General features: G+C 36.3%; 1 protein-coding gene across 1 annotated transcript in view; it reads right to left on the reverse strand.

Annotated features, from left to right (window-relative positions):
* The window catches only part of IPO5 (importin 5), a 37,667-nt gene that overhangs the window by 3,691 nt on the left and 21,058 nt on the right, over positions 1–12,918 (reverse strand). Inside the window, exons 11-22 of the mRNA XM_063101877.1 lie at positions 12,134–12,258; positions 11,953–12,042; positions 11,689–11,862; positions 9,282–9,500; positions 8,136–8,219; positions 6,021–6,153; positions 5,810–5,931; positions 4,050–4,146; positions 2,850–3,022; positions 1,646–1,757; positions 1,506–1,561; positions 490–612 (exon numbers count right to left, since the gene is read on the reverse strand). Coding sequence (XP_062957947.1) covers positions 490–612; positions 1,506–1,561; positions 1,646–1,757; positions 2,850–3,022; positions 4,050–4,146; positions 5,810–5,931; positions 6,021–6,153; positions 8,136–8,219; positions 9,282–9,500; positions 11,689–11,862; positions 11,953–12,042; positions 12,134–12,258 — 1,508 coding nt within the window. The remainder of the gene's footprint in view (positions 1–489; positions 613–1,505; positions 1,562–1,645; positions 1,758–2,849; positions 3,023–4,049; positions 4,147–5,809; positions 5,932–6,020; positions 6,154–8,135; positions 8,220–9,281; positions 9,501–11,688; positions 11,863–11,952; positions 12,043–12,133; positions 12,259–12,918) is intronic.

Consider the following 12,918-nt stretch of genomic DNA (forward strand, 5'->3'; position numbering starts at 1 on the left):
TTGTGAACCTAAAACTGCTCTAAAATATAGTCTATAAAACATTAAGATTCATACCACGTTTTAATTCTATTTTTTCATGAACTTTTGGTATACCCTTGTATAAGCCCATTATCCATAATCCATGATTGCTGGTTGTAACAGCATAACAAGGATCATAACTGACTTGTCTATGGTCCACTGAAAAAAATGTAGTCATTCTGTTTCCATTTGTTAATTTAGCAGAGTACAGATAATCTGAAATAATGAAAAGTCACTTGTATGTCCTTGATTATGTTATAACTAAATTGGCCTATGAAAAACTAACTAGCAATCTTCTAGCATATGTTGAGGAAATATCCAGAACCATTGTTAACGTGATAAAATTAAAGATATGCAGTGGAAACCATAATTAATGAGACCCATTTTAACTGAAGCATAAGATTTTATATGTTGTGACAAAAGAATTCCAGGTCAACTATCCTAAACAACTTTTAGAGAAGTAACACTTACAATTAGGTTGACAATCAATGGAAGCAGCTGTTCAAACCACGGTAACACCTTTTCCTTGTAGCTACTAAATATTGCGTGTAAAATATCTGACACTTTGGTCAGAATATAAACATCACTATCATCCTAAAAAAAAAAAAAAAAACACACACACACATATACATATGGATTAAAAAGTATCTGATTATTGACAGTAACATTTATAAAAATCTAAGAAATACAGAAAATCAAATTTCTCATCCTTGTCTTAAGGGCACATCAAGAGTCTAGAGACTGAAGCAACCTAAACACCAGGGGGGTCATGTCTTCTCTCCTACCTGCTTATGGAAAGAGAAAGGTGTATGTCAAGTACTGCACTTACTGCAAAGATTTTCCTTGGAACATACTTAAAATTGTCCCCAGTTTCTACACTCTGAAACAGAAGCATTTTTATTTTACTATTATTATATTTTGTTTTTGGCAGAATGTTCCTCATTTTGGAGTAGCAAGGTGGGGAGTTTGTGGTCTCATCACTGGCAGCATCTTGGGCTACCAGCATGCGAGCAACCTGCAGGGAACTGGAATGACCTGCACATGTTAGTACTGGCCCACTGGGTGGCCACATACCACAATGTTCAGCACACAGTCAAAATATGATGGTGCCACGTGGTCTGAGAGAACTGAGCAACATGATGAAAAAGGACCCAGGCCGTCAGTGTGACTCTGGGCAATCATTTAACACTGGAGTTTGAGGTCATTCATCCCTAAAATGATGAAAGCACCACCAAATACAAATGGTTGTTGTGAGCAATATATACAAGAAAATACTAGGTAAACTCCAAAGTGTTTTGGTGCGTGAGGTACTTCAATGAAATGCGCAAACAGCACCCAAAAGACAAATCAGTTAATTTCAAATTACTTATTCTGTAAACTAATAAATGAAATACATCAGAGTCTTCTGTTAAAGATTAATAGATAATTACATCAGAAAGTCAGATGAATATGGTCATGTAAATTAAGTTCCAAAGGGAATAATTTACCTCATCTTGTAGTGACTCTTCCACCTGTTCATCATAGTCTTCATCTTGTCTTTTAACTAAAACACACCCAAATAAATGCTTTTAAATGACTGCCAAATGGTCAAGGATTACATTCAGAAATAAAAGCATGGAAAACTTACCCTGCCGCAATTCTTGATTTTTAAAATGTTCTTCTAGTTTTGCTTTCAATATACCTCCCAGTTCTTCAAAGTGTTCATTATTAAGGCATCCATCTCCCATTACTTCAATGCACTAAGGAGGATGAGGAAAGAAAGCAACCCATAAGATTTAAGGGTGTTTACGGTCAAAAGTTAAACTTCACTAGGAATCACATGGAAGCCCGAGAAAAATGAACACAATTCAATATCCTGGAAAATTAATGATTAAATGAATAGATATACTTGATTTGTTGTGTTTGTTAGAATGACAGCATTTTAAAGAGAGGAGTTAGAAAAAATATTTTTATTTTAAGCATTTACTGAGCATACCTTACATGCGGGCATTATGATAGGTACTGAGGATTTAAAGACTGGAACAGACGTAAACCAGCTCCTAAGAAGCACAATTACTACTTACATACTCTCTACATACAATGTACAAAGAAAAAATTGAAAAAAGGGTAAATTTACCCTGGAAGGGCATTACAGATGGAGGAAATGATATGGGCAAAGTCATGGAAGCACAGATTCTTTGGAAAAACAGAAGAAATTCTGAATTGCAGGAATGTAAATAAGGACAAGTAATGATGCTGAAGAACCTCTAAATCAAACTTGGAGGAAGCTATGGAGTTATGCACAATGGGGGTGACACTGTGAGCATGTGAAGGGAAGTGACTCAATAAAGAGCGAACTGGGAGGAAAACAAAGGAGAAGGACGACTTCTGGAGTAGACTGAATGAGGTTATTTCAACAGCACAAATAAGAGATGGGGCAATGGGGAAAAACAAAGAACTCTGGAGAGTGAATAGGACAGAAACTAGACATGAACTGGTATGGTACTCATGTTTCTGCAAGTGGATTATTATGTACACGATGGTAGAAACAAATCAAGACTGGAATATAAGAGTATTCAGAATTTCTTCTATTTTTCCAAAGAATGCATGCTTCCATGCCTTTGCTTGTATCATTCCCTCCACCAACCATGCCCTTCCACAGCAAATTCACCCTTTCTTCAATGCCTACTCTTAAGCAAAAATGTCAACCCCAAAATATTAAAAAAAAAATTTGAACATTTTCAGTAAAAAATTTATGCTATAGCATATAAATAAAACTTCCCCCCTTATTTCCCAAGACTAATAAATGAACACATAACCTTACACATATTCTTTAAGAAAATAATACTCACCTTTGCAAAAGAATGCATTATTTCTGAGAGGACATCTGAATCTGGTTCTGTGCCAATGGCCTTGATTAGAGCATCACACATAAAATGCCACATCTGTGTGAGATATTCAGGACCACGGACTCTTGCACACTCCAGGAGAAGAGGCATGGATTCTGCTGCTGCCACTCGAACACGTTTTATTGTTAAGGAAATGTAATCACTAAGGAACCTCAAAAGATTTTACTAGCATTTTGCTTACTTAAATGTTAAACTGTTCATTGCATTAACAGGCGTGCTAGGCAACTTCTGTTTATCTAAGACAGCTATCCAAGAGTTTGTGTTAAATATAAAGTGCATATAAAAACAGAAAAGTCCCCCGTCCACAAGACACACCTCCTATCTCTTCTGTCACCTATAACAGAGCCAGAATGAGTACAGTGGCAGAGAGATTGTCTTTATTAATTGATTTAATTATCTTAATCTATTCAGTTTTTAATACAGATTAAGTTGTCTCTATCTAATACCATTTATAAAATAAGGTCTTGATAACTTCCTCAATTCTGCTTTGTACTCTGGCATCATGGAAAGTCTTTGCTGGGCAAAAGCCATCTTCCGTAAGGGAAACCACTCCAGGATACTGCACGAGGAACTGAAACAAGAGTCAGACACATCTGTGTTTGGGTCTGGGCTCTACCACTCCCTGAGCTGTCCTCATTTTGCCCATCTGTGAAATTGTGTGTGTGTGTGTGTAAAGACATAAAAATGTACCTATACGTACTAATTATGACTGTCATTATTTTGAGTAGGAAAACATTAACATGCATATTTACCAAGAGATGCTTCTCCCCAAAGGTGCTATCCATATTTGAAATGTAGGATTCTCTGTGTTATAGAAAGTTAACTATTAAGATTTTATTTTCTGAACATTGCCAAAAGATATTTGCGAAAAGTTACAACTATATACATTATAAACATTTGCTAATAATGTCTATTATTAGAGGATAGGTAACTACAGGATAGGTAACATTTCCTTTTTCATGTTTTTGGTACAAGATGGAACAAAAGCATATGCAGAAAACTAAGTTTATAATTTAAAACTATAGTTAGTTCAAACACAAACAATAATGATGATGTACACTTCAGTGAACACAATGTCTCATAATTGAAGAAGATAGTCTTACCAAATCTAGACATGTTTTATATTCAAAAGTTGTAGGATATCATCGTGAAAATAAAATTTCAGTAAAGGGACCATCAGTTTGACAACCTGTTCAGTGTATTCCACAAAGCCTTCCTTTAACTCTTTAGCATAGCAAACCTGAAACCAAAGTATTAAGAAATGAAGATCAATGTTCATTTTTAGGTACTAATATTTATTAAAAAAAAGCAAAATTATAAAGACCACAGAATGTTGTATCTTGATTAGGACCACATTTAAAATTGCATTCAGGACTGTCAAATTAAGTTTTCTAACTAAAAATAATTTTAAAATGAGAAGGAGCCAAGAAATGATTGTAGTATATACTGTCATTCAAAGGCTGGAATAGTCCATATCGGTTTTTTTTTTTTTTTAAATTTCTTTTGTGGGCTGGCCCCGTGGCTCATTCGGGAGAGTGAGGTGCTGGTAGCGCCAAGGCCGTGGGTTCAGATCCTATATAGGGATGGCAGGTGTGCTCACTGGCTGAGCGTGGTGCAGACCACACCGTGCTGAGGGTTGCGATCCCCTTACCGGTCAAAAAAAAAAAAATTTTCTTTGTGTGAAAGAATTTTAGCAAAAGTGTCACTATCTGAAGATACTTCAAAAAAAAAAAAAAAAAAAAAAAAATATATATCACCTAATTGAGATAAAAAATTTTAAAAGATACAAAAACCTAAAAACTTCTGTTAATCGTAGCCATATCCTATTATAAAACTACAGCAAACAGGCTTATGTTATTGTGTATTTTTAAAAAAATCATTTCAACAGTGAATGTAAAAAAAGTGCTTTTAAACAATTATTTCTTCATTCTCCTCCCCTACATCAAAAGGTTGGATAATTTTGTTTAAAGATATTACATTTATATTTGCTCTCTAGCTGAGAAAAAAAAGACACCACAAAAATCCAAAATGTTTATAAATTATAGGCATTAAGTACTGAAGATAAGAATATGTTCAAGAAATATATTTCTAAATGAACGAAGGAGAACACAGAAACATTATTAATACAAAATAAAACTTAGGTTTACTTAACCGCTAAATTTCTAATAGACCATAATTCCTTAATTCTAACTTTAAAAAAACGTATCATCATTCTTTGTCTCTAACTCATGCTCATAAAGAAAACAAACAAAAACTTAAAGGGAAATTAAAACACACACATACTCCCACACCCAATAATACTTCAGGAATAATCACTTAACATTTTGATTTTCCTACCATGTTTACTTTTTTAACAACTGAAATCAGACCAGTTTTGTTTCACTTTTAATACCATGTGCACATTCCTGTTCAATCACTCAAAAATTATTCCTTGGCCACCTACTATACAGTAAGCACAGGCAGACAAAAATCCTTCCCTCATTCTTCCCTTTGTAACAGGTGTATTAAGGCAAAGTAATTTATTATCTTCCTAATGGGCATTCAGGTTTTTTTTGTTGTTGTTGTTGTTAAAAACAGCACTGAAGGCCGGCGGGTTAGCTCAGTTGGTTAGAGCATGGTGCTGATAACACCAAGGTCCAGGATTTGATCCCTGTACTGGCAAGCTGCCCAAATCAACAAACAAAAACCAAAAAACCCCCAGTACTGGTAATAAAAGGTTTTAATTCATATGATTTCTTTTGGATGGATATCCAGAAGTGGAAATGTTGGGTCAAATGGTTCCTACATTTTATTTTTTAAGGAATATTATTCCTGGCTCTTCAGCAGCTGTTAAATGCACTCCTATACAATATATATAAATGTATTATCAGAGAATATAAAGTTTAGTAAAAATGATCACTTACCAACATCTGACAAGCAGTTGATTTTTCTTCCAGTCCTGCAGTTTTAATACCAAAACTCTGCTGATCTCCAAGGTTCACAAATTCCCAACCATCATCATCACTCATACTCTCCATGTCTTGGGCTGTTAATGGAGAAGAAAACAAATGCATACAAAATATAATAACAAAGACAGAAATATTACAACTGATATGTCCTTGTGAAGACACTTACTATCTAAGAGGGCTACTTCAGGCTTTATTGAAGCTGTCTTCATTAAAGGCCCCATAACCACTGGAAGGTATTGCTGAAATTCTTTTCCAAGGATTTTGCACATTCTGGCCCATGCCGAGATCATATAAGAGATCTGGGAAAAAATTTTAAGTTAAAATAGATTTTAAACAATGGGTAAGACATAATTAATAGCCATCTCCGTATTTCATAGAAACAATGCTTTGTTGATATATTCATAGCACTTTAAGCAATGCATGCACTTTCTAAAGTCATATATGAGGGGTCTTCAAACTGTTCATGGGAAGATTTGTATTGTATTTTAATTCCAACTTTCCATGTATTTTTGAAGTATGCACATACTTAAAATGCTCAGAATCCATAATGAAATCCTTGTTAACTTTCTACACTGGGATACGAACATTAGGCGAGGCAAAAGAGAAAGACCAGAACCTTTATCTATTTTATCCTACTTTGAAGAAGCAATCATATAGTGTTTTTCTCTCTTTAGCATCTGAATCACCTAAATGAAACCAAACATGTCAACTCCTAGACACTAATTTATGAAAGGCAAAAACGTATTTTATGTGACTTTGTATCCCTACTACCTGTTGCTCTACTCATTAAACACTTATTAAAACCTAAGAAACAAAACATCCCTTTCTCTCAGCTGTTAACTCTGAAAGTGATTTTTACCCCCAATATCTATCTATTGCTCTGCCTATCCATTTATCCATCGTGCATGCAGAGATACATGCCCCATCTCTTATTAAAAAATAATTTTAACTGTAAAACTAAAGTGCATTCCTTCCACAAATACGTATGGGGTATTTTCCACATGCAGGCAGGCTACTATATGTTGATAGAATGGTGGACAACAAGCATGGTCCTTACCACCCTCCTTATAATTTCCCTCAGTCTTCCTCACTGTTAGTAGTTTCCTAAGTATCCCTGCCTTTTTATCTCTGCACATACAAAGATACATGTATATCTAGATACCGTTTTGCAAAGAAAGCAAAAAAAAAAAAAAAAGAGTTTTTGGAAAATGGTATGTTTTCCTATTTAATCTATTGGAAACAATTAGAGGGTAGCTGTGTAAAGTTAAAATTTAATTCAACAATTATTTACTGAACGCCTTATATATGTTAGGCATTGTGAATACCATTCAGATTATGATATTTACAATGTTACTATATCAGAGACTCTGAACAAATTAGGAAGTCTTGCAAAGGATGAGAACTATGAAGAGTTAGCTGTGTGTGTGTGTGTGTGTGTGTGTGTGTGTGTGTGTGTGTGTGTGTGTGTGTGCGCGCGCGCGCGCACGTGCATGCGTGCGTTTGGGGGCTGGTGGTGGTGTTCTTTCTAAGCTAATGGAATGTTTGTAAGGCAGAGAGGAGAGCGTAGCATATTTTGAGACTGCTGGGTTTCTGTATTTCTCTCTTTTGACATGGAAGGGAAGCCATGCAGCATTCAAAGGGCCAGGATATACTCAAATGGAGATGTTTAGTAAATGGTTGGATAAAGGAATCTTAAATTCTGGGGAAAGGGCCGACCCTGTGGCGCACTCGGGAGAGTGCGGCGCTGGGAGCGCGGCAGTGCTCCCGCCGCGGGTTCGGATCCTATATAGGGATGGCCAGTTCGCTCGCTGGCTGAGCGTGGTGCGGCCGGTCACAAAAAGACAAAATAAATAAATAAATAAATAGAAAGAATGGGGAATAAAGTATTAAAAAAAAAAAAAAAAAAAAAAAAAAATTCTGGGGAAAGATCTCCAAGGCACAAGCATACAAAGGAAACCTGAAGCCACGACTGTGCATGACACTGCTCCAGGGAAGTGAGAGAGAGAAGACAGCCTAAGACAGAGCCCTCAAGAGCATAAGAACTTGAGAATCAGAGAAAGTAGGAGTACCCTACTGCTGACTAAGAAAAAATGGCTCAAGAAGTAGAAAGAAATATAGTGAAGAATGTCTCTGAAACCAGGGGTCAATAGTATCTCAAGAAACCTATCACTAATCTTTTAAAAAAAGTACATTTAACCTTTTTTAAAAAGTACATTTACTTAGTGGATAAAGTGCTATCCACTACCCATAAATAGATCAAGACTGTGTGAAGACTGCTTACCTGCGGATCATCATCTTCCATGTCACTGAAGTCTGTCTGGGTTTTCAGCAACAGCTGCATCACATCTGATGCATCCTGCATGAACTAGGGGAAGAATATGTGGGAAGAGCAACATCAATATTACTAGTGTTTATCAGATCAGAGAGGCACTTGTCGCTAAGTTTTTTCCTCCTGTAACAAAACTTAAAAAAAAAAACTACTATATTTTCCACATGGGTCTTAACCCCATAGATAAAACTATCATATTGAAAAATTCCCACGTAAATCACAACAGACTTAGTGCTCTTTCTAGAGAAATATATTTTCCACTGAAGGTCAAAGTGAATTGCAATATAAAGAATTTCTGATGGCATTTGGTTTGGGTCTACAGCTTACATTTTTCAAGCAGTAAAATTTAGTTCAAATCCAGAAAGAATTTTGGATTGCTCCATAGAATTCATAAGATTTTATTTTGTATATGATTTTCATTCAACTCTCTGTGCAGTCTGGCAATCTCCACTGTATAATCAGGTGGTGCTCCAACAGAAAGTTTGAAAGCCAGATATAGGATATGGGACATACAAATATTTCACTGGTTAGGTTCTCAGTGTCCCACAGAGAACAGTTTAAAAGATAATACTGATGCTGGTTGTGGAGGGGGCAACAGGTGAGTAGTTGGCAGAGCAACTTCTTTTGGATTAGTTTGGACAACTCAGATGTTGGCTGAGAAGAAACACACTGGTCAATGGTCCTTGCTAATTATTTTCTGAAGACCAACATGCATAGATTTCCCTCTTAATGGCATTGGTGCTTTTTGGATTGACAGGACAGCAACTGGCATGTTTCCAACCACATGTTTAAATGGAACTAAACATGTGGATAGTGAACTCCACATGCCTCACATGAGATAGACTGTATGTGTGATAGGGAAAGGGGAAGGTATCAAGAGCACACCTGAGTTAAGAAGAAAGCTTAACATTAACAATAAAAAAAGAATGAAGGCAACAATTTATTTATATAAAATAGGAATTATGTAAAAGGAGAATAAGATGAAGATAAAAAACAAGTACAGAAAACCATTTATCAGAAGGAAAAAAAACCCCTCTGGTACCCTTAGTCCATAGCCAAATTACATACAATAAAATTAACATAATACAAATCACTTACCTTTTCCTTCCCAACAGCCAGACCAATGAGGCTAATGCATTCAATAGTTTTTCCTCTCAGAAGTCTGAGTTCCTTTTGGACTGCATTCTCAACAATATGCTTCAGTGATGGCATAAATAAATCATAGTAGGGGACAAATTTTTCTTCTGCAGTATCCGCAACTGATGCAATGGATGTCACAACTTGCTCCAAAACTAACTTGGTGCCTTTCTGAATCAACTGGAAGGAAGACATACAAAATAAATTACTTAAATGAAAAACAGAAAGAATATTTAAATTTAGTACTGTCTTCAAGTTCTTGAATGCTTCTCTGAAACAGCAAGCTGAGACCACCTCTCCAGAAGCAAGCAGCAGATACTTTAGGTTTTGGATGAAATGTCTATTATAAAAAAAAACCCATGTTGAACTACTTACGTTGGATTTTCTCTCTCTTCTGCTACTTATTTTTGCTTTATCTCAAAGCACAGCTAGTTCTTGGGTACAAATCTTGACCCCTTTTAAAATTTTGTGTCCATCAAGCTTAATGCATACCGTTCCTACTCATTTTTTTCCTCATTAATTTCCACTACTTATTATTATATTTTGTGCTGTCCTACCACGTCGTGGAGAAAGTTCCCTTTTCAGCCCATTCCTTTATCTTTTAACCCGACTCCCCAGAAGATCCCACCCACCAAGGAACTGTGCTGCCCTTTCCTGCACCTCGTTTTCCATCTTGGTGAAACAGATGACATGACCCTTTTCTCTGCACTAAAGATCTACAGTGTTCTCTGACCTGGCTAGTAACAAATGTGTGCGGTGTATCTGCAGCTGGGCCATGCCTTCAATACTTCTGAACAGTTCCTTGTTGATTCATATGAATACTTGACCCAGTAGTTACTCCAGATTTTCTTCATTCCCCTCATCAACTACAATCACACTCTCAGCAGAGCTCTTTACCTTGTATTACAAACTCTACCATATCTTGAAAAAGTTATCTTATTCCCTTCCTCTGCATCTCAACATCTGCTCCAGCTCCATGTTTAACGTCTTGACCTTGACACTGATCTCAGAGGAATGTCTTTCCTCCCCTTCTAGATATTTAAGTTTACCCTTTTTGTAGTCTCGCTCACAAACACTGTCCTCCAACCCTCACATCTCAGCAATCCCTTCCCTCAATCTTTAAAGAACCCACATTGCCCCTCTGGGGGAAGGGCAGGCGGACATAGAGACTCTCTTTACACTGCAGCTCTCCTAAGCCTATCTGTAAAGTCACGTTGGATCCACCTATTCCTGATTTAACCAATCAACCTATCCACCTTCAACTAGGGTCCACCTCTGTCTATCTACAGATACACTGTTTCCTTTATCATGTTCTTAGTTGGCTGTCATCTGACACCAAGCACTCAGGCCTTTGTTTCAAACTCCTCTTTGGCTTCTGAGACACTGCATTTCTAGTTTTCCTCCTTGTTCTCTGCCCTATCAGCAGTGCTATGCAAACTGTAGTTTGTAACTGTTTGTTACTGGTTCATAATGAGTTAAGTACAGAAACTGAGAGTGTTAGAAACTTCTATAGCAATTTGACAGTAAATTTATGTCTGCTGAATCCAATAGTTAAAAAAGTCTTTTATTTTGTGTATCCTTAGTATTCATTTCATTGTATAGCTATAATAAATTTTCACTGTATTTGATAACTGGGCTGCTTTTCGTCCACATCCTCCCTGTCACACAGTGCTGTACTAAAATCACTTAAGTATTTTCAGACTGCATCCCTTACTTAAGCTATAAATCATCTACATTGATAGCCAGCCCTTATTTTAAAAACTCAACACATTTAAAGCAGAAAGGATATTGTTTTCTATATCTTCTCTTTCTGTCACCCTGCTTAGAAGAATGAACATTTTCTATTTGCTTCTCTTTTACCTTTTTAAATTCAAACTGGCAGAAACAAACTGTTAATGCTTCCTGTGAAATGTCTTTCAGTCACCTCTTCCCTCTAATTTCCACTATTACCATCCAAACTCCCTGGACAATTGTATAATAGTCTTGCTTTAAATCTTTTTTTATTTATGCTATACAATGCTACCATGCTAATTTCCTATAATTATATCATAATTTCCTGCAGCACGTAACATAGAATGGTTCTTCCAAATTTACACAAATGAGAGTTCAAAAACTCCTCTGCCTTGTTTCCAAGGCAATCCAAACAAAGATTTTCCCTAACCATTAGGCCATATCTTTCCCAGTTCCAATATTTGTCCATGCTCTGGTCAAGCCTGAATTACTCCACTCAGAACAGCCTGGAATGTACTCCCTGTCTATAACTTTCTATTCGTATGGCCATTCTGAAAGTCCCTCCTTCTCCAGGTCTCACCAATGAAATCAATCCAAATTAATCTGTAACAGGGGACTTAAAGGTCTTAAAACTTACCTCTTGAAGTTTAAGTACCATAATGGAATGCAGATGTTCCACCAAATTATCTAAATATGGGATAAGTAGTGACTTGGGACAGTCTTCAGTAAAGTTAATGAGAGCAGCAGCTGCATGGGCCTGCACCCGCTGATTGCGTTGGTCTTCCATGGTCTGCAGCAGAGCTGCAATCACCTGTGAAATAAAACCAAAGAAGCATGCATTTTGAAATAATCACCTTTCTTCCTAGAGTATGTTTTGAGTGTTTGAGGACTTACTACTTACCTTCTCATGAAATTTTTTTTCGAAACCAGGCGCAAAATCTGTAGCCATCTGTCCCACAGCATTACAGGCTGCATATCTTACTCTTGGATGCTGGAATATGTTCCCTTGTATTAGTAAAGGCAATAGGTTCGCACGTGAAATTACTGTAATAATTATAACTGAAATATTTACTGGTACTTACAGGATCCTGAAGGAACAGCAAAACAAAATTTACTATCTCATTTAGAATTCCTTCCATTTGCTGGTGGCACCCTTCCCCAATGGCAGATAAGGCCATCAATCCTGCATGCCGGTACTTCCAGTCAGCTACAAAGAAGAATTACACACGAAGGAATAGCGATTAGAAATTACAAGTACGATATTCTGGTAGTTAGACGTATAAAGAAGTTCTCCTTATTTGGAAAAGAATAACATGATTTCTATACTTTATTAATTAGAATAGAGTAAGTGCCTGACTGTACTATTTCATTGTTAAGAGTGGTTATGTCACACAGGCATATTGATTCCAAAGGTTAAATGACAATATGGAAGCAAAGAGCTTAACAGTATTTAAAATAACAGACTTTCACCGTAAGATTTACATAAGCAACAAATACCCAGATTTTCACTGTCACACACTGCTGTTTATTGAATACAGATTTACTGATTTCAATGGTCACATTTCTTTAAAGAGAAAAAAAGCCAAAAAGAAAAGATGCTGTTTTTAAAGAACTTTTATTTAGTAATATGGTAAATGAATATGGATGAACCTTATTCTAAATATGTCCATTTACACTATTATAGTAATATAGGTTAGGCTGCTTCCAATTCTTTGTGAAACAAAGCAAGACATACAATAGTATGTAAGACTAGGGTCTGTGTACATAAATGGTTCTCAAAGTGGGACCTGAAAACCTTGGGTATAATGGAGTATTCCAGAAATTACAACATGTGTAAAATCCCAGGAGACTGAATTCAGAAGCAGAT

Source organism: Cynocephalus volans, chromosome 7, assembly GCF_027409185.1.
Source record: "Cynocephalus volans isolate mCynVol1 chromosome 7, mCynVol1.pri, whole genome shotgun sequence".
Classification (NCBI taxonomy): Eukaryota; Metazoa; Chordata; class Mammalia; order Dermoptera; family Cynocephalidae; genus Cynocephalus; species Cynocephalus volans.